General features: G+C 43.9%; 1 protein-coding gene and 1 pseudogene across 1 annotated transcript; one reads left to right on the top strand and one right to left on the bottom strand.

The window, feature by feature from the left end:
• Nucleotides 1-3,004: 3,004 nt before the first annotated feature.
• On the top strand, nt 3,005-8,134 carry LOC139262507 (ferritin heavy chain, oocyte isoform-like; annotated as a pseudogene).
• Nucleotides 8,135-13,554: 5,420 nt separating this feature from the next.
• Nucleotides 13,555-15,907, bottom strand: LOC139262177 (ferritin heavy chain A-like). Its single transcript, XM_070877322.1, has 4 exons — nt 15,806-15,907; nt 14,592-14,738; nt 14,081-14,206; nt 13,555-13,710 (listed from the first exon to the last, which is right to left on the bottom strand). The coding sequence occupies exons 1-4, from the start codon at nt 15,905-15,907 to the stop codon at nt 13,555-13,557; spliced, it is 531 nt and encodes a 176-aa protein (XP_070733423.1).
• Nucleotides 15,908-21,101: the final 5,194 nt, after the last annotated feature.

The following is a 21,101-nucleotide window of genomic DNA, read 5'->3' on the forward strand; positions in this document are numbered from 1 at the left end:
AAGAGTTTCATGCACAAGGACCCCCAGGTCCCTCTGCACCGCAGCATGTTGTAATTTCTCCCCATTCAAATAATATTCCCTTTTACTGTTTTTTTTCTCAAGGTGGATGACCTCACACTTTCCAACATTGTATTCCATCTGCCAAACCTTAGCCCATTCGCTTAACCTATCTAAATCTCTTTGCAGCCTCTCTGTGTCCTCTACACAACCTGCTTTCCCACTAATCTTTGTGTCATCTGCAAATTTTGTTGCACTACACTCTGTACCCTCTTCCACGTCATCCATGTATATTGTAAACAGTTGTGGTCCCAGCACCGATCCCTGTGGCACACCACTAACCACCGATTTCCAACCCGAAAAGGACCCATTCATCCCGACTCTCTGCTTTCTGTTAGCCAGCCAATTCTCTATCCAGGCTAATACATTTCCTCTGACTCCGCGTATGTTTATCTTCTGCAGTAACCTTTTGTGTGGCACCTTATCGAATGCCTTTTGGAAATCTAAATACACCACATCCATCGGTACACCTCTATCCACCATGCTCGTTATATCCTCAAAGAATTCCAGCAAATTAGTTAAACATGATTTCCCCTTCATGAATCCATGCTGCGTCTGCTTGATTGCACTATTCCTATCTAGATGTCTCGCTATTTCTTCCTTAATGATAGTTTCAAGCATTTTCCCCACTACAGATGTTAAACTAACCGGCCTATAGTTGCCTGCCTTTTGTCTGCCCCCTTTTTTAAACAGCTAACATAAACTGCTAATATATACACTGAACATAACTGCCAGCCTTTGTGAACTAGACCAATTTCCATAGCGACTGAAAAAAGGAGATTCAGCCTTTTTTCAAGCTGTATGTTAGGGGTACAATAGTGCAGTGGTTATGTTACTGGACTAGTAATCCAGAGGCCTGGACCAATAATACACGGAATGTGAGTTCAAATCCCACCTTCATTTGGATTCAGTTTAAAATTTAAAACAAACTAATATCAGTAACCATGGACTTTTCGGATTGTTGTAAAAATCCAATTGGCTCACTAATTTCCTTTTAGGGAAGGAAACCTGACATCCTTACCTAGCCTGGCCTTACATGTGACTCTATCTGCTCTCTGAAGTGACCGAGCAAGGCGTCTCTCAACCATTGAGCACCTGAATATGGTTCAAGAAGGAGTCTCACCAGCGGTTTCTCAGGGCAACTAGGGATAGGCAATAAATGTCGGCCTTGCCAGCGACATCCAAACTTGGGCATGTTCCAAACTCAGACAAAGCTCTAAGCAATGAGACCAAATCTCCAGTAGTTCCTCCTATAGTTACCTGGCTGCTTTCTCCATCTCTTCAGCCTGTCTTCCCCTTGCTGTGCAGCACTTGGCTCAAGCTCCTGCTGTTTGTTTCAATCTTGTTTTATATTTCCCAGCCTCTCTCTGCACTCAACTCTAACACGTGTTCTAACACAGGAGCTGAGTCTGGGAACACCGGAGGCAGGTAACGTGGAGATTTTACACAATGATTGAGATAGATATTGGCGTAGTGGGTAACTGAGAGCTTTCAGTTTCGGTGATCAGTCAGATGGACTCAGTGGGTAGCATTCTCGTCTGTGACTCAGAAGGTTGTGGGTTCAAGTCCCCACTCCAGAGACATGAGCACAGAATCTCGACTGAGTAATGAGGGGGTGCTGCACTGTCGGAATTGTCATCTTTCGGATGAGACGTTCAACCATGGTGCTGACTGCCCTCTGAGCTGGACATAAAAGATCCCATGGCACTACTTTGAAGAAGAACAGAGAGTTACCCCTGTGACCTGGCCAATATTTATTCCTCAACCAATGTCACTGAAAACAGATTATATGGTCATGTTCACCTTGCTGTTTCTGGAGTTTTGCAGTGTGCAAATTGACTGCCACATTTCCTACATTACAAAAGTGACTGCGCTTCAAAAAGTACCTCAATTGCTGTAAAATGCTCAGGGATTTCCTGAGGTTGTGAAAGGCGCTATATAAATACATGTCTTTCTTTTTGGACTGCAGTCTGTTTCATTGTTTCCAAAATGTCATGATAAAAAACAAGAACTGAACATCGCATGGTCCACTCCACATTTGAGCTAAACTTGGAAGTGATGGAGTATCTGAGTATTTGTGTTTGACACATTGATCACAAGCAATTTGCATTCATCTGACTCACTTTTGATCGCTCACCGATCTTTTTGGATGTTGCATCAAAACCGCAGATACCTGCAAATGACCAACCCACTGAACAATCCAGAACTATTAAAAAGACACTGACTCGCAAACAACATAGGATTCAATGAGCCTTTTGGGTTGGCCATTAACTGGTCCAGGCAGAGCACAGTCGATGCGGTGTTCATTTCCGGCTGCCTGCCTCTCTTCCGCGACTATGTCCGTGTCCAGGTGTACCTGCAGAGGGAGCACACAGTGTCTGCCGGTGTGCTTGAGGCCTTCCATGACCGGTGGGCACCAGAGGGACTGGAGTGCATCGTGGATACAGGGAACTAAATTATAAATTGATAAGTGTTTAGGTTAGTTTTGTCATGTTTGGAACGTATTTTTTATTCCCACTTATAAAGGGGGCACTTATGTTTAAATTTTTCCCAATTGATTAGCCTAAATAATAGAGGATTCATTTAAATCTGTGATTCTGTATATTTGAACTGTGTTTGAGGAAAGTTAGGACAATTGAGATCCTCATTGAGTTGTCAGCCAATGATGCTCATTCTTCAAAGATCTGACTGGCTCTGGGAATCCATCTCCCCTCCTCCCATTACTTGATTGGTGCTCTGAGAGGCTGCAACTTCTGATTGATCTGCAGGCTGCCACACCCTGGATTGTCCAGCAGTATAAATACAGACATATGTGGTTGATTGAATTTTTACAGGAGTTTGTTGCTTCCACAAAGTTTAGATTTGTGAAAATGCCTTTGAATGCACTGTACAGATTTTTTTATGAATAAAGTATATTTTGAAATTAAAAAAAAGAAAAAGAATCTAGATGGCTTCCCAAGTGCGTCAGAACTGCCACCAGGACTGTGAGGATGCTGTCAACAAGCAGATCAACATGGAGTTCTATACCTCCTATGTTTATCTCTCTATGGTGAGTTTTGTATTTTAGTCTCCATTGTGAAGTGGTCTATGTAATGTGAATTTACTAATCCAGCCCACCTATTCTGAGTATTTTGAATGACTCACTTTCCTGGGCTTTTTTGAGCTTGTTGTTGAAGTTTATTTGGAATACATTCTGCACTCAATACATGGATTTCAGAATTTGTATCCTCATTCTAAATCACTCCATGGCATTTCCCTACTTGCCTTTGCAATGAGGGGATGTAATAAAATTAGAGCTAGAACATTTTAGGGGGAAATCAAGAAGTACCCTTTCCTGTATGTGTGGACGAAATCTGCAACACTGCTTCCCATTTCACCACCCCTCCCCACTAAAATTATTTAATAAAAAACTGGGTTTGATGCTGTGCCAAGGTTATCTGGAATACTTTATTTCCCCCACCCACCAATCTCCTCAGGAAAATCAAGGTTTTGATGCTGGACTCTGGTTTTTCATTGGGTAAGGGTATCAAAAGATTATCTGCATAATGTATGGACAAGCAACTCTCTTTATCTGCACACGGATGCAACAGGAAACCGTTGTAACGGCATTTAACATTCCACTTGTGCGCTCTGCCGACATCACTTTGAAATGCTGATGTTCCTTTTGAATGTTGCCTGTTGAGCCTTGCTTTTAAGCACTCCACCCTGCCTCAGCTCCTGCTGCTACACCCACACAGTTCCATTGCCTCTCATAATTCATTAAAATGGCATGAGCAGTTATAGGAAGTAATCAACAAGCCTAATGCTCTTTAGATCTAGAGGACTAGAATTCAAGGATTAGAAGAGATGCTTCAGCTATTGGTTAGAGCAAACCTGCAGTACTGTAAGCATTAACAAATGTCAACTCGCTCTAATGGAGAAATCATTTAACTGGCATAGACCAATCCCCAAGGGACCTGGATAATCGAGATGCCTGTATATACAAGTTCAGTGAGACTTTGAACCCTTGAAAGAAAGCAAGCAAAATTGAGCTTGAAGTTATGTACTGCACACGATGCTGGGTCTGCCATGCCTCACCCAACTACTGTGCTGATCTCTCCATAGTCCATCTACTTTGACCGGGATGATGTTGCCCTGTGTCACTTTGCTGAGTTCTTCAAGGAGCAGTCACATGCGAACCATGAGCATGCTGAGAAACTAATGGAATTCCAGAATTGGCGAGGAGGACAGATCGTCATCTTGTCTGACATCAAGGTTGGATTCAGTAAAGGAGTGGCCTTCTGTCTAGCTCCCCTTCGACTGATTGTTCCCAATACATGCTAAAGCAATTACTTCCAATTTACAGCACACAGGCCATTCAGCCAAGCTGGTCTTTGCTGGTGTTTATAGTGCAGTAAGCCTCCTCTCCTTGCTTCATCTCACCCCCTCAGCATATCATCCTATTCCTTTCTCCATGCACTTGCCCAGCTTCCCAAAAATACATCTATGCAATTTGCCTCATCAATATCACTCCAGTGGTTGTGATAGCTCAATGTCAATTTTATATTCTAACACACCGGTTCATGGTAAAGTAGACTTTTGCACCACTAATTTCCTTCAATACTTTCTAATTTGTTTAATCTATTGTAAGTGAACTGTGAGCATGTAATTTCTTTCCAGAAACCAGAGCAGGATGAGTGGAGCAATGGTCTGGTTGTGATGGAGAGCTCTGCAGATGGATAAGAATGTGAACCAGAGTCTGCTGGATCTGCACAAACTCTCCACTGGGAGCACTGACCCTCATGTAAGTTGTGAATAATTTAATGTTGGTTGTTGGGTTAGTTGGATATTGTGCTACCTTGCTGACCTTGAGCCTAATTAAAAGCTCTCCATGTCTAATAGCTTTCTGTTGGTCTCATTGGTCTGTATTTGGGAGCAGAGAGGAGGGACGGGGGAAGTGAGCCTACTGTGGACAGTGACTAGATATGTCTGATCCCAGGATCTGAGCATCTATTGTGCAGTAAGTTTAATCGAATGATGCAGTAATTCCATCAATCTCCATTGTACCACTTGACTATCCTCTTGTTCAAAAGGATTAAAATCCAAACTCCTGAAGGGGAAGCTGACATTCCTTGATATCTGCTGCTGGACATAACTAGTTTCCCTCTTTCAGTTGTGTGACTTCCTGGAGACCCACTACTTGGATGAACAAGTGAAGATGATCAAGAAGCTTGGAGATCACATCACCAACCTGAAGAGACTGGGAGCCCCTGAGAATGGCCTGGGAGAGTACCAGTTCAGACGAGTGCAGAAAAAGTCCTGGATTAATATCCTATTTTGTGTTTGGCCCTGGAATTAGCTGCTGTAGATCCTGTTCAGTTATTATTGCAGCTTGTTCAGTCACCGAACTGACCACTGCTGTTGTCGACGTTGTTAAGCTTTGTAGGCCGAGCAGCAACTGCTGTACAGACCAGCAATGTCTGAGTGCATTGAACCATGGGGACTACAATTGGGTGAGGAAGGAAAGCAACAGGTGGCAGCAGCTTGCTGTCACAGCTTCATTGGTTAGTGTGGATACCCACGTGTAGTGGTTCTGGGACAGATTCTCGTGTACCTAATCCCACCTCATGTTTGAATAATTTGCCAACGTGCTCTGGGCTCGCATGGATAAGGTATTGAAGGGATACCTGTGTAACTGTACTCCCAACACATTATTCTGGAAGGAGTATATGTATTTCCTTACATGCGCCAAGTAAAAGGACCAAGAAGTTAAACACAGACCTTTGAAAAAACATTTCCCCCACCGTCAGAACGGGGGTCAGTTTGGATGGGATCGCCCCACGTGCTTGGGCCTCCTCGACACACCTCACGGAGTCAGGATGCAGTGCTGCTTTTAGCGACTCGATGGCATTGGCCGCGGGCCAGACGTTGGCCCAGGATAGGCACCATGCATGCTCATCTGGTGCCATCCAGCCCGCTCCGCCATCCAGTAGGTCCCTGCTCACCTTGCCAATCACAGCCCTGTTGTCCGCCTGCCACCTAAAACCGTGCTTCAGTGAGTCAGGTGAATGGAAAGTGCTCGTGATCAATGTATCAAACACAAGTTCTCAGATACACCATCACTTCTAAGTTTATTGTGTACCTATACACACATCAGCTAGAATGTGGAGGGGACCATGGGATGTACAGTTCATATTTTGTTACCATGAAATTGTAGAAGCAATGAGATAGACTGCAGTCCAGAAAGAAAGCCTTGCATTTATATAGCGCCATTCATGATCTCAGGATGTCCCAATGTGCTTTACAGCCAATGAAGTACTTTTTGAAGCGGTCACTGTTGTATGAAATGTGGAGCTAATTTGCACACCACAAGGTCCCACAAACAGCAATGTGATCATGAATACACAATCTGTTTTCAGTGATGTTGGTTGAGGAATAAATATTGGCCAGGACATCGGGGATAACTCCCCTGCTCTTCCTCGATATAGTGCCATGGGACCATGGGATCTTTTCTGTCCACCTGAGAGGACAGACAGAGCCTCGATTGAACATCTCATCCAAAAGATGGCATCTCCGACAGTGCAGCACGCCTTCATTTCTGCACTGTAGTGACAGCCGAGATTTTGTGCTCAATTCTCTGGAGTGGGTACTCAAACCCATAATTTTCTGACTGAGATGAGTGCTACCCACTGAGTCCATCTGACTGATCCCTGATACTAAAAGTTCTCAGTCACCCAGTCCACCAATATCTATGTCAATCATGTGTAAAATCTCCACGCTATCCACTTCCGGGATCCCCAGACTCAGCTACTGTGTTGGTGGCTTGTGGCCTAGAACTAAAGTTTATAATCCCACTATTGATTTCCATTCCCTAGTCTCATTCTCTTGCTTTTCCCCACATTAAATGCCATTTTCCACCAGGAGCACACCTATCCAGGTCCCTTTTATATTGGTTTTGCCTCACCCCTATTAGATTCATGCAAACTTGAAATGATGGTTAACTGAGAGTTTTCTTTAATGTATTAAAAATCTGAGGAGGTATCTATTTGCACATGAGGTACATTCCATGTGGTAATCTGGTCTATCCGCAGAGGTTAAAGTGCAGGACGTTTGTCAAGCTGAAGGATTGGGGGAATGGTGGGAAGAGGGAGAGAAACACTGTGTAGTGTTGGTTGTGTAGACATTGTCCCACTGGTGTGAAGGGAATATCTGTTTTTTCCTGTGTTTGGTAATTTCTCTTGATGTTTGACTGTCCATGGGGAAAAGCACAACTGGAAAGAGGCGAGGAGAGTGGTGAATGTTTTCTGTTGGAACACGATGTCCAGTAAATATTTCTGAGCTGAGTTAGATGTTTCCACAAATCTGGTCAGGGAAGGATGGTGCTGGGGCTCCATGGATATCTTCCATTCCTCATTGGATCAGAACACTGTGGGATCAACAGGCTAAGAAAGCACATCAAATGTGGAACACTATTGAAGGAAGAAGTAAGGAAAAGATGGACTGACACGCCCGTGTTCATGTGTTGCAGGCAAGTTGAGAATAACCTCTGAATTTCAGTGTGGACAAAACTCAGATGAAGCTCAAAACACTGTGACCAAGTCTCCAATTGTTTATCCGATAGATACTTGTCTCTATTATCCAACTCTTCATTAGACCAATAAGTGACAGTTTTGGAAGTTGGGATCTAGTGCAATATTGTTCCAGGCCAATGGGACTCCATGAAGAGAGTATTGAGGAGGTCATGGGGTGCAGAGCAAGAACATTCTAGTGAAAGACTAGAAATCAGCAAGGGAGACCTATGGGGATTCCAAGATTGCAACTGAAACTTTTGAGATCAAAGAAGGCCACGTACAAGAGTTGGTGCTGTTTCCTGCATTTCTCTTGTATCTGCCGCGCAGTGAAGATCATGTCCATTGTGCCCCTTAGTGGGTGGAATCCGCTTTGCGACTTGGAGGAGCTCATCAGCCACAGGGAGAAGGCGATTGAGGAGGATTCTTGCTTTGACTTTCCTGTTGGTCGACAGCAGGGAGATTCCTCTGTAGTTACCGCAGTCGGACTTTTGACCTTTCCTGAAAATGGTCAGGATTACAGCATCTGAGATCTCCTGGCATGATCTCCTCCTTCCAGATAAGAGAGATGAGATCATGAATCCACGCCAGTAGTGCTTCTCCACAATGTTTAATGCTTCGGCGGGGATTCCATCTGATCCTGATGTCTTGTTGTTCTTCAGTTGTCGGATGGTCTTTTCAACCTCGTGCCGGGCTGGGGTTGTGCTGAGATGGTGGGTGGGATGGAGTCGAGGACACTCACATCGAAGACAGAGTCTCGTTTAAGGAGATCCTCGAGTGCTCTTCCCAGCAGGCACTGACTGCCTCTCTGTCCTTGATGAGCAGCTCTCCATGTTCTTGGCCAGCAGTGGGGTAGAACCTTGTGTGCTTGGGCCCTAGGTCATCTTGACTGCGTTGAAGAATCCTCAAGTCGTGGTTGTCGGCTAGCTGCTGGATTTCTTGTGCTTTTTCCACCCACCATCTGTTCTTTAGGTCACGGGTTTTCTGTTGGACCTCGGCCTTCAGACTGTAGAGCTGTTTTCTTGCCCTCGAGTTGTGTTGCAGCTTCCAGGAAGCTCGACAGCATCCAGGACAAAGGAGCCCACTTGATTGGCATCCCATCCACCACCTTCAACAGTCACTGCCTTCACTGTGGCTTCAGTGTGTACCATCTATAAGATGCACTGCAGCAACTGACCAAGGCTTTTTTTAGCAGCATTTGTTAACCCGCGACCTCCACCAACTGGAAGGAAAAGGGCAGCAGGTGCATGGGAACACCATCACCTGCAATTTCCCCTTCAAGATACGCACCATCCTCATTTGGAAATATATCGCCATTCCTTCATCGGCACTGGGTCAAATCATGAAACTTCCTCTAACAGCACTGTACACTATAAGGACTGCAGCAGTTCAAGAAAGCAGCCTACCACCATCTTCTCAAGTGAAATTGGGGATAAATGCCATCCTTGCCAGTGACACCTGCAGCCCAGAAAGAATAAAAGACATTAACATGGAAAGACTAAACGAGACAATTTAATTGCACCCTGTGCAGTTCTCAGCAAAGTTCCTTAATTAACTTGTAAACACTGGATTATTGGAGCTCCAGCATTGGGTAAAAGGAAGACTTCTCTTCCTCAAGATGGACACCTGCCGTTTTGGTATAGCGACCACAGAATCACTCAAACGAAACCTCGGTTAACCAGCTTTATTCCAGCATGCAGGGGAAGGGTTCCCATGACCACTTCCCAGAAGAACAGTTTGCAATGACAGTTTTTATTTTCTGAGGTGTGTGACTCTCTTACAAAACCATTGATTAGCCTACTGCTATCAACGAAGTTACATTGATTTGTTGACTCTTATCAGAATAGCTCTGAGTGGTTCTTCCCCCCACCCCTGTCCATCTCCCAAAACATGTCACCCTTCTGGAATGTGTTATTCAATGGTACCATCTTTGCCTCAGTTTCTCATGATGTATAGATTAACTTTGTTTTCCAGGGTGGTGCCTTGTTAACCCTCCCCCAAGAACTCTAGTCAAAACTACCAGCCATTACCATCTTGGTCCCATGCTATAATAATCTATGTTCCCAAAAATGTGTGTCCTTTATTCTGTACTGAATATGTACACTTCCATGAGTCTGAATTAAGATTAATACAACAAATGGTTCATTGCTGCTTCCCTCTTCTTAACCCAATGTAAACGAGTGTATAATCATGCTTTACATACATAATCGGTCAATCACAATCCCAACCGCAATACTGAGGAACTGCTGATTCCTCAGAACCTCCTAATAATGATAAGCCCATTTAATCTGGACCATTTTACGATCTTCAATATCCACTTTCGTGACCATTGGTCTGTCTCCACTCTAGTGACTGTTTGTTTTTTTTTATCCCCTGACAAAAATAGTCTGCATCCCAGAGTACTTAAGGAAGTGGCCCTAGAAATAGTGGATGCATTGGTGATCATTTTCCAACAGTCTATCAACTCTGGATCAGTTCCTATGGACTGGAGGGTAGCTAATGTAACACCACTTTTTAAAAAAGGAAGGAGAGAAAACAGGGAATTATAGATTGGTTAGCCTGACATCGGTAGTGGGGAAAATGTTGGAATCAATTATTAAAGATGAAATAGCAGCGCATTTGGAAAGCAGTCACAGGATCGGTCGAAGTCAGCATGGATTTATGAAAGGAAAATCATGCTTGACAAATCTTCTAGAATTTTTTGAGAATGTAATTTGTAGAGTGGACAAGGGAGAACCAGTGGATGTGATATATTTGGACTTTCAAAAAGCTTTTGACAATGTCCCACATGAGATTGTTGTGCAAAATTAAAGCACATGGTATTCGGGGTAACGTATTGACATGGATAGAGAACTGGTTGGCAGAGAGTTGGGATAAACAGGTCCTTTTTCAGAATAGCAGGCAGTGACTCAGTGCTGGGACCCCAGCTATTTACAATATACATCAATGATTTTGAAGAAGGAATTGAGTGTAATATATCCAAGTTTGCAGATGACACCAAGTTGGGTGGCGGTGTGAGCTGTGAGTAGGATGCTAAGAGGCTGCAGGGTGCCTTGGACAGGTTAGGTGAGTGGGCAAATGCATGGCAGATGCAATATAATGTGGCTAAATGTGAGGTTATTCACTTTGGTGGCAAAAACGTGAAGGCAGAATATTATCTGAATGGCAGCAGATTAGGAAAAGCGGAGGTGCAACGAGACCTGGTACATCAGTCATTGAAAGCTGGCATGCAAGTACAGCAGGTGGTGAAGGCAAATGGCATGTTGGCCTTCATAGCTAGGGGATTTGAGTATAGGAGCAGTGAGGTCTTACTGCAGTTGTACAGGGCCTTAGTGAGGCCTCACATGGAGTATTGTGTTCAGTTTTGGTCTCCTAATCTGAGGAAGGACGTTCTTGCTACTGAGGGAGTGCAGCGAAGGTTTACCAGACTGATTGCCGGGATGGCAGGACTGACATATGAGGAGACTGGAGTTTGGAAGAATGAGAGGATCTCATAGAAACATATAAAATTCTGACAAGACTGGACAGGTTAGATGCAGGAAAAACGTTCCCGAAGTTGGGGAAGTCCAGAACCAGGGGACATAGTCTAAGGATAAGGCGTAAGCCATTTAGGACTGAGATGAGGAGAAACTTCTTCTTCACTGAGTTGTGAACCTGTGGAATTCTCTACCACAGAGTTGTTGATGCCAGTTAATTATATTCAAGAGGGAGTTAGATATGGCCCTTATGGCTAAAGGAATCAAGGAGTATGGAGAGAAAGCAGGAAAGGGGTACTGAGGTGAATGATCAGCCACGGTCTTATTGAATGGTGATGCAGGCTCAAAGGGCTGAATGGCCTACTCCTGTACCTATTTTCTATGTTTCTATCGACAACATTTGAATCCATTCATAGATGAGAAGGGGGACAAACAGATATCCAGTAGGATTGGAAAGGATGATTGCCATTTGGTATGAAATGCACAATGGGACAAAATACAAATGGATACATTTATGGAGGAGCTGCTGGTATTGGGTTTATAAATTGATGGAACAGACATGGGGGAGGGGAAAACAGGAGGAAAAGTTTCAAGAGAAGTATTAATTCAGCTAATTAATTAAATAAATCTGGAATAAAAAGCTAGTGTCAGTACTGGTGATCATTAAATGGGCAGACTGTCATAAAAACCCATGTGTTTCTTAAATCTCCTTCAGGGCAAGAAACCTGCTGTGCTTACCCAGTCTGGCCTATATGTGAATCCAGGTCCACAGCAAAGTGGTTGACTATCAACTGCTCTCTGAAATGGCCCAGCAAGGCACTCAGTGCTACAAGGCTGTTCACCTTCAAGGGCAATTAGAGATGGACAATAAATGCTGGCCTTGAGCTCAGACATTACTGGTCTGTATGGCAGTTAATTGTTTCTTTGCCCACATTGCTCAACAGGAAGTCTGTAGCAGCAGTGGTGTGTTTAGTTTACTGAGCTACCCGCAGTAATAACTCTGAATGCAAAGAGCACAGATGTATTTAAGGGGAAGCTATATAAACACATGAGGCAGAAAGGTATAGAAGGATATGCTGATAGGTCTAGATGAAGTGGGGTGGGAGAAGGCTCACATGGAGCATAAACCACAGCATAGCCCAGTTGGCCTGAATGGTCTTTTTCGGTGCTGTAAATTTGATATAATTAACACGGGCACCTGTGACGTTTTTCAAATCAAGTGAGCTGAAGATTTTGTCAGGAACGGGAAGTTGTCAAATCCATCAGCTGCAAACCCAGGCCGACTCGTTGAATTGCAGCTCATCAATATATGAAATTTTGTAATATCAATACCCGAAAAGTGCCTTTGAGAGTTGCAAAGACATTAACATGGAATGGCTGAAGATGGCAGTTTAATTGCAAACAATAGTTTTCAGCTAAATTTCTAAAACTAACTTGTAAACACTGGATTATTACAGCTGTAGCATTAACATTTGAATCCATTCATAGGGGAGAAATGCAGATCCAGTAGGATTTTGACAGGATGATTGCTATTTGATATAAAATGTAAAATGGGATTAAATACAAATGGATGCATTGGGTTTGTGAATTGAGGCACGGGGTGGGGGAAATGTTTTTCCAAAGGTCTGTGTTTAACTTCTTGGGCCTTTCGCTTTGCATCAGCAGAAAAACAAGGAACTATCTTCCTGTTATTAGTACAAGCGATATACATCTGTTTGCCTTTCCAACTGCCCATTGTGTTACTTCCCCTATCTCCATGACTCAGTCACCGGACTGGAGACTACATCTGCCTTCTGCTTAAGTATACATTTGTTACTTGACCACTCTCACTGTCCCATAATTCATCAGAGAAAGACCGGGGAGCTGGCTACACATTATAAAAGTTACAAAAGGTTATAGGTTAAGAAATTTCTCTCCAACAACACATTTTACAGCAATTTGTATTTTGTTGCATTAAGATGTAATTTCTGTTTAAGCAGACAGAATTTTCACGAGCAGGAACAGGTATTTTTATTCCACTGTTTAGATCCCAAGTTCTAACATTCCCTCTCTAAACCTATTTAATACACTCCCTAAAACCAACCTGTGACCATGCTTTGTCTCAGTCAGTAATGGCCTGAATTTACATTTGAAAAATTTAGACCTTGCAACAGGTTTCTGAATATCCAACGCAATACATTGCTATTATACTAGAGGAAAAAACACTTTCATAGGACTGAATTCCATAACACTATTGCCCAACGCCGTGTAATTCTTGTTTGATTTAAACTACGTTATATTCATTGAAAAATAAGCAATGACTCAACTATAGAAAGAAACAACCCCAATGTTCAACTGTTTATTTACAGATGTGACATTTTGCTTCCAGGTCTCAGCTCTTTGTACAAAGTCACAAGCCATCATTCCTTACAAGACAGGGGGCTAACTTATATAAATAAGAGTAACAAACAAAATGCTTGATCCCATCAGTCAGTTTAGTTGCTCTCCCCCAGAGTGTGCTGGTCAAACAGGTACTCTCCCAGGCCATTCTCAGGGGCTCCCAGTCTCTTCAGGTTGGTGATGTGATCTCCAAGCTTCTTGATCATCTTCACTTGTTCATCCAAGTAGTGGGACTCCAGGAAGTCACACAACTGAAAGAGGGAAACTAGTTATGTCCAGCAGCAGATACCAAGGAATGTCAGCTTCCCCTTCAGAGTTTGGATTTTAATCCTTTTGAAAAAGAGGATAGTCAAGTGGTACAATTGAGATTGATGAAATTACTGCACCATTAGATTAAACTTACTGCACAATAGATGCTCAGATCCTGGGATCATAGACATATCTAGTCACTATCCACAGTAGGCTAACTTCCCTCGTCCTTTGTCACTGCTCCCAAATACAGACCGATGAGACCAACACAAAGCTATTAGGCGTGGAGAGCTTTTAATTAGGCCCGAGGAGACCAAGGTACCACACCATCCAACTTACCCAACAGCCACATTAAAATCATTAACAACTTACATAACGGTCAGTGCTCCCAGTGGAGAGTTTGTGCAGATCCAGCAGACTCTGGTTCACATTCTTCTCCAGCTGCAGAGCTCTCTGCATCGCCTCCAGACCATTGCTCCACTCATTCTGCTCTGGTTTCTGGAAAGAAAGTACATGCTCACAGTTCACTTACAATAGATTAAACAAATTAGAAAGTATTGAAGGAAATTAGTGGTGCAAAAGTCTACTTTACCATGAACCGGTGTGTTAGAATATAAAATTGACATTGAGCTATCACAACCACTAGAGTGATATTGATGAGGCAAATTGCATAGATGTATTTAAGAGGAAGCTGGGCAAGTGTATGGAGAGAAAGGAATCGGATGATATGCTGAGGGGGTGAGATGAAGCCAGGTGGGAGGAGGCTCGCCTGGAGTATAAACACCGGCAAAGACCAGTTTGGCCAAATGGCCTGTGTGCTGCAAATAGGAACAATCAATCTATTGGGAGCCAGACAGAAGGCCACTCCTTTATTGAATCCAACCTTAATGTCAGACATGATGATCCATACTCCACGCCGATTCTGGAATTCCATCAGTTTCTCAGCATGCTCACGTTCCTCATGTGACTGCTCCTTGAAAAACTCCACAGAGTGACGCAGGGCAACATCATCCCGGTCAAAGTAGAAGGACTATGGAGAGATCAGTACAGTAGTTGGGTAATGCATGGCAGACCCAGCATCATGTGCGCAGTACATAACTTCAAGCTCAATTTTGCTTGCTTTCTTTCAAGGGTTCAAAGTCTCACTGAACCTGAATATACAGGCATCTCTCAATTATCCGGGTCCCTTGGGGATTGGTCTATGCCAGTTAAACGATTTCGCCTTCGAGCAAGTTGACATTACAGTTAATGCTTACAGTACTGCAGGTGTGCTCTAATCAATAGCTGTAACATCTCTTCTAATGCTTGAATTCTAGTCCTCGAGATCTAAAGAGCATTAGGCTTGTTGATTACTTCCTGTAACTGCTCATGGCATTTTAATGAATTATGAGAGGCAATGGAACGATGTGGGAGTAGTAGTGGGAGCCGAGGCAGGGTGGAGCGCTTAAAAGCGAGGCTCAACAGGCAACATTTGAAAGGAACATCAGCATTCCAAAGTGATGTCGGCAGAGCGCACACATGGAATTTTAAATGCCGTTACAACGGTTTCCCATTGCATCCGTGTGCGGATAAAGCGAGAGTTGCCTGTACATACATTGTTATGGAGACAATCTTTTGATTCCTTTACCCAATGGAAAACAATAGACCAGCATCAAAGCCTTGATTTTCCTGAGGAGGTAGGTGGGTGGGGGAAATAATGTATTCCAGGTAACCTTGGCACAGCATTGAGTTTTTTTATTAAACTATTCAAGTGGAGGGTGGGGGGTGGTGAAATGGGAAACAGTGTTGCAGATTTCTTCCACACTTGCAGGAAAAAGATACTTCTTGATTTCCCCCTAAAATGTCCCATTACATCCCCTCATTGCAAAGGCAAGTAGGGAAAGTCCATGGAGTGATTTAGAATGAGGATACAAATTCTGAAATCCATGTATTGAGTGCAGAATGTATTCCAAATAAACTTCAACAACAAGCTCAAAAAAGCCCAGGAAAGTGAGTCATTTAAGATACTCAGAAGAGGTGGGCTACATACAACACAGAATTTAGTAAATTCACATTACATAGACCACTTCACAATGGAGACTAAAATACAAAATTCACCATAGAGAGATAAACATAGGAGGAATAGAGCTCCATGTTGATCTGCTTGTTGACAGCATCCTCACAGTCCTGGTGGTAGTTCTGACGCACTTGAAAAGGCATCTGGATTCTTTAATACAAATCAAATATTTGTTGAAACAGCAAACTGAGATTGAACCAACCTCAACTCCTGTATTTATACTGCTGGATACTCCAGGGCGTGGCAACCTAGATAATGAGTGACGGTCCTCAATATCCAATCAGAAGTTGCAGCCTCTCAGAGCACCAATCAAGTAATGGGAGGAGGGGGATGCACTCCCAGAGCCATTCAGATCTTTGAAGAATGAGCATCATTGGCTAACAACTCAATGAGGATCTCAATTGTCCTAACTTTCCTCAAACACAGTTCAGATATTCAGAATCACAGGTTCAGAGTTGGATCCTCTACTCTTTCGACCAATCAATTGGGAAAAACTTAAACTACAAGTACCCCCTTTATAAAGCAGAATAAGCAAGACATTTAAATGTGACAAAACTAACATAAACACTTTTCCAAATTATAATTTAGTTCCCTGTATCCACACTGCAGTCCAGTCCCTCTGGCCCACCAGTCACAGAAAGCCTCAAGCATACCAGCAGACATCGCGTGCTCCCTCTCCAGGGACACCGGGGCAGGGACATAGCCGCAGAAGAGAGGCAGGCAGATGGAGAGAACACCCCATCGACCGTGCTCTGTCTGGACCAGTTAATGGCCACCTTGAAAGGTTCATTGAATCCTCTTTTTGTTTGCGACTCAGTGTCTTTTTAATAGTTCTGGATGGTTCAGTGTGTGTATGAGGATCACCATCGTTCCTTGGGTTGGTCATGTGCAGGCATCTGTGGGTTTGATGTAACATCTAAACATAGTGGTTATGTTATAGGACTAGTAATCCAGAGGCCTGGACTAATGATCCAGAAACATGAGTAAAAGTCCCACCATGGCAGCTGGGGAATTTAAATTCAGTTAATTAAATAAAAATCCGTGATAAAAAGCAGTAATAAAATCCGTAATGTTGACCAGGGAGCTATCGGAATGTTGTAAAATCCCATCTGGTTCACTAATGTCCTTTAGGGAAGGAAATCTGCCGTCCTTACCTGGTCTGGCCTATATATGACTCCAAACCCACAGCAACGTGGTTGACTATTAACTGCCCTCCGAAATGGCGTAGCAAGCCACTCAGTTTTAACAAACCGCTATGAGAAACAATAATAAGAATAAAACAGGACAAGCCCCCCGGCATCCACCTCGACATACCCAGCCCAGTCGACCCTGCAAAGTCCTCTGCACGAACCTCTGGGGAATTATGCCAAAATTGGGAGATGAGCCCCACAGACTAGTCAAGCAACAACGTGACATAGTCATACTCACAGAATCATACCTTTCACCAATGTCCCAGATTCCTCCATCACCATCCCTGGGTATGTCCTATCCTACCGGCAGGACAGACCTACCAGAGGTGGTGACACAGTGGTATACAATCAGGAATGGGTGGCCCTGGTAGTCCTCAACATTGACTCTGGATGGCATGAAGTCTCATGTGTTCAGGTCAAGCATGGGCATAGCTGAGAGACATAGCTCCCAGATTGGGCCTGCGACAGGTGGTGAGAGAACCAACAGAAGGGAAAAACCTATTTGACGTCGTGCTCACCAATCTACCTTTCGCAGATGCATCTGTCCATTACAGTATTGGTAACGGTCCATACAGACAGTACTTGTGGAGAAGAAGTTCCATCTTCACACTGAGGACACCCCCCCATCATTCTGTGTGGCACTACCAACGTGCTGAATGTGATAAATTCAGAGTAGATCGAGCGGCTCAAAATCCATGAGGCAACGTGGGTCATCAGCAGCCGCAGAATTGTATTGCACCGCAATCTGTAACATAATGGCCCGGCCTGTCGTTCACTCATTACCATCAAGCCAATGGACCTAAGGTGGTTCAAGGAGGAGTGCAGAAGAGAATGCCAGGAACAGCACAAGTTGTACCTAAATAGAGATGCCAACCTGGGGAAGCTGCAACACAGGACTGCATGCTAAACAACAGAAGCAGCATCCAATAGACAGAGCTAAGCAATCCCACAATCAACAGATCAGAGCAAAGTTCTGCAGTCCTGCCACATCCAGTCATGAATAGTGGTGGACCATTAAACAACTAACGGGCGGAGGAGGCTCCATGAATATTCCTGTCCTCAATGTCGTCAGTGCAAAAGACACAGCTGAAGTGTTTGCAGCCATCTTCAGACAGAATTGCCTCATGGATGATCCATCTCAGCCTCCTCCTACAGTCCCCAACATCACAGAAGCCAGTCTTCAGCCAATTCAATTCGCATCACATGATATCCAGAAAGGGCTGAGTGCACTGGATATAAAAAAGACTATGGACCCCGACAACATTCCGGTTGCCGTGCTGAAGACTTGTGCTCCAGAACTAACCTTGCCTCTTGTCATGCTGTTCCACTACAGCTACAACACTGACATCCACCCGACAAAGTGGAAAACTGCCCAGGTATGTCCTGTCCACAAAAATCAGAACAAAGCAAATCTGGCCAATTACCGTCCCAATCATCAGCAAAGTGATGCAAGGTGTCATAGACTGTGCTAACAAGTGCGACTTACTCTCCAATAACCCACTCACAGATGTTCAGTTTGTGTTCGGCCAGGAATACTCATCTGCAGAACTCATTACAGCTTTGGTTCAAACATGGACAAAAGAGCAGAATTCCAGGTGAGGTGAGAGTGAATGTCCTTGACATCAAGACAGCATTTGATCATGTTTGGCATCAAAGAGCCCTGGTAAAATTGAAGTCAATGGGAATCAGGGAGAAAACTCTCCACAGGCTGGAGTCATATCTAGCTGCACGGAAGATGGTTGTGGTTGTTGGAGGTCAATTATCTCAGCCACAACACATCGCTTCAGGTGTTCCACGGGGCAGTGTGCTAGGCCCAACCAGCTTCAACTGCTTCATTAATGAACTTTCCTCCTTCATAAGGTCAGAAGTGGGATGTTTGCTGATGATTGCATAGTATTCAGTTCCATTCCCAACTCCTCAGAAAATGAAGCAGTCCATGGAAATGCAGCAAGACCTGGATGACATTCAGTGTGGGGCTGATGAGTGGAAAGTATCATTTGCGTCACACAAGGTTCAGGCAATGACTATCTCCAACAAGCGAGAGTCTAACCGCCTGCCCTTAACATTGAAGAGCATTACAGTCACAGAATCGCACATCATCAACACCTGGGAGTCACCATTGTCCAGAAACTTAACTGGACCAGTCATATAAATACTGTGGTAACAAGAGCGGGTCAGAGGCTGGGAATTCTGCGGCGTGTCTCACCTTCTGACTCTCCAAAGCCTTTCCACCATCTAGAAGGCACAAGTCAAGAATGTGATGGAATACTCTCCAATTACCTGGATGAGTATAGCTCCTACAAAACTCAAAAAGCTCGACACCATCCATGACAAAGTAGCCCACTTGACTGGTATCTCATACAACTCATTCAACATTGACTGCCTCCACCATCAGCATACCATGGCTACAGTGTGTACCATCTACAAGATGTACAGCAGCAACTCGCCAAGGTTTCTTCAGCAGCACCTGCCAACCCATGAGTTCTACTAACTAAAAGGTCAACGGCAGCAGGCACATGGGAACACCGTGTTCCCATCCAAGTTACACACCATCCTGACTTGGAAATGTAACGCCATTCCTTCATCGTTGCTGGGACAAAATCATGGAACTCCCTCCCTAACAGCACTGTAGGAGTATCTTCACCACAAGAACTGCAGCGGTTCAAGAAGGCAGCTCACCACAACCTTCTCAAGGGCAATTAGTGATGTGCAACAAATGCTGGCCTTGCCAGTGGCGCCCACATTCCGCAATGAATAAAAACGACATTAACATGGAAAGACTAAAGGAGATAATTTAATTGCACCCAGTGCAGTTCTCAGAAAAGTCCTTAATTAACTTGTAAACACTGGATTATTGCAGCTCCAGCATCAACAACATTTGAATCCATTCATGGACGAGAAGGGGAAAAATGGAGATCCAGTAGGATTTGGAAAGGATGCTGGCTATTTGATGTGAAATGCACAACAGGTTGAAATATAAATGGATACATTTATGGTGGAGCTGCTGGTATTGGGTTATAAATTGATGCAACAGGCATGGGTGGGGACAACAGAGGGAAGAGTTTCAGACAAGTATCTATTTAACTTTAGTGTTTTCCTTTATGCATTCAATGCATTTAATCCTTGCCCAATTCCTTATTCATGTGGCAGCCTAGTCAGGGATTGTTGGCAGATTAATCAACCATGAGTTGAGGTGGGTGGGGTCCCAGCCCCAAGCCCAATAGCGTACCTATGTGGGGTAAGGTAGAATAGTGGTGATGCTACTGGATAAATAGGTAGGATAAATATAAAAGCGAATTATTATTTAAATGGGGAGGCATTACAAAATGCTGCGGTACAGAGGGATCTGGGGGTCCTTGTACATGAAACTCAAAAAGTTAGTATGCAGGTACAACATTTAAATAGGAAAGCAAATGAAATATTGTTCTTGATTTCAACGGGAATGGTGTATAAAAGTAAGCAAGTCCTGGTACAACTGTACAGGACGTTGGTGAGACCACACCTGGAGTACTACATACAGCTTTGGTCGCCTTATTTAAGGAGGGATATACTTGCAATGGAGGCAGTTCAGAGAAGGTTCATGAGGTTGATTCCTGAGATGAAGATGTTGTCATATGGAGAAAGGATAAGCAGGTTGGACTCATTGGAGTTTAAAAGATTGAAAGATGATCTTATTGAAGCGAATAAGATTCTGAGGTGTCTTGACAGGGTCGATTCAGAGAGGATATTTCCCCTCGTGGGGGAATCTCGACCTAGGGGACATTGATTCAGAATATGGGAATGCCCATTTAAAACAGAAATGAGGAAGAATTTCTTCTCTCAGAGGGTTGTGAATCTTTCGAATTCGCTCCCCCACAGATCTGTGGAGACTGGGTCACTGAATATATGTCATCATCATCATCATAGGCAGTCCCTCGGAATCGCTTGCTTCCACTCTTATAATGAGTTCTTAGGTGGCTGAGCAGTCCAATATGAGAGCCACAGACTCTGTCACAGGTGGGACAGATTGACATTGAGGGAAGGGGTGGGTGGGACAGGTTTGCCGCACGCACTTTCCGCTGCCAGCGCTTGATTTCTGCATGCTTTCGGCGATGAGACTCCAGGTGCTCAGCGCCCTCCCTGATGCAATTCCTCCACTTAGGGCAGT

This window comes from Pristiophorus japonicus, chromosome 4 (genome assembly GCF_044704955.1).
Source record: "Pristiophorus japonicus isolate sPriJap1 chromosome 4, sPriJap1.hap1, whole genome shotgun sequence".
In the NCBI taxonomy this organism is placed as follows: Eukaryota; Metazoa; Chordata; class Chondrichthyes; family Pristiophoridae; genus Pristiophorus; species Pristiophorus japonicus.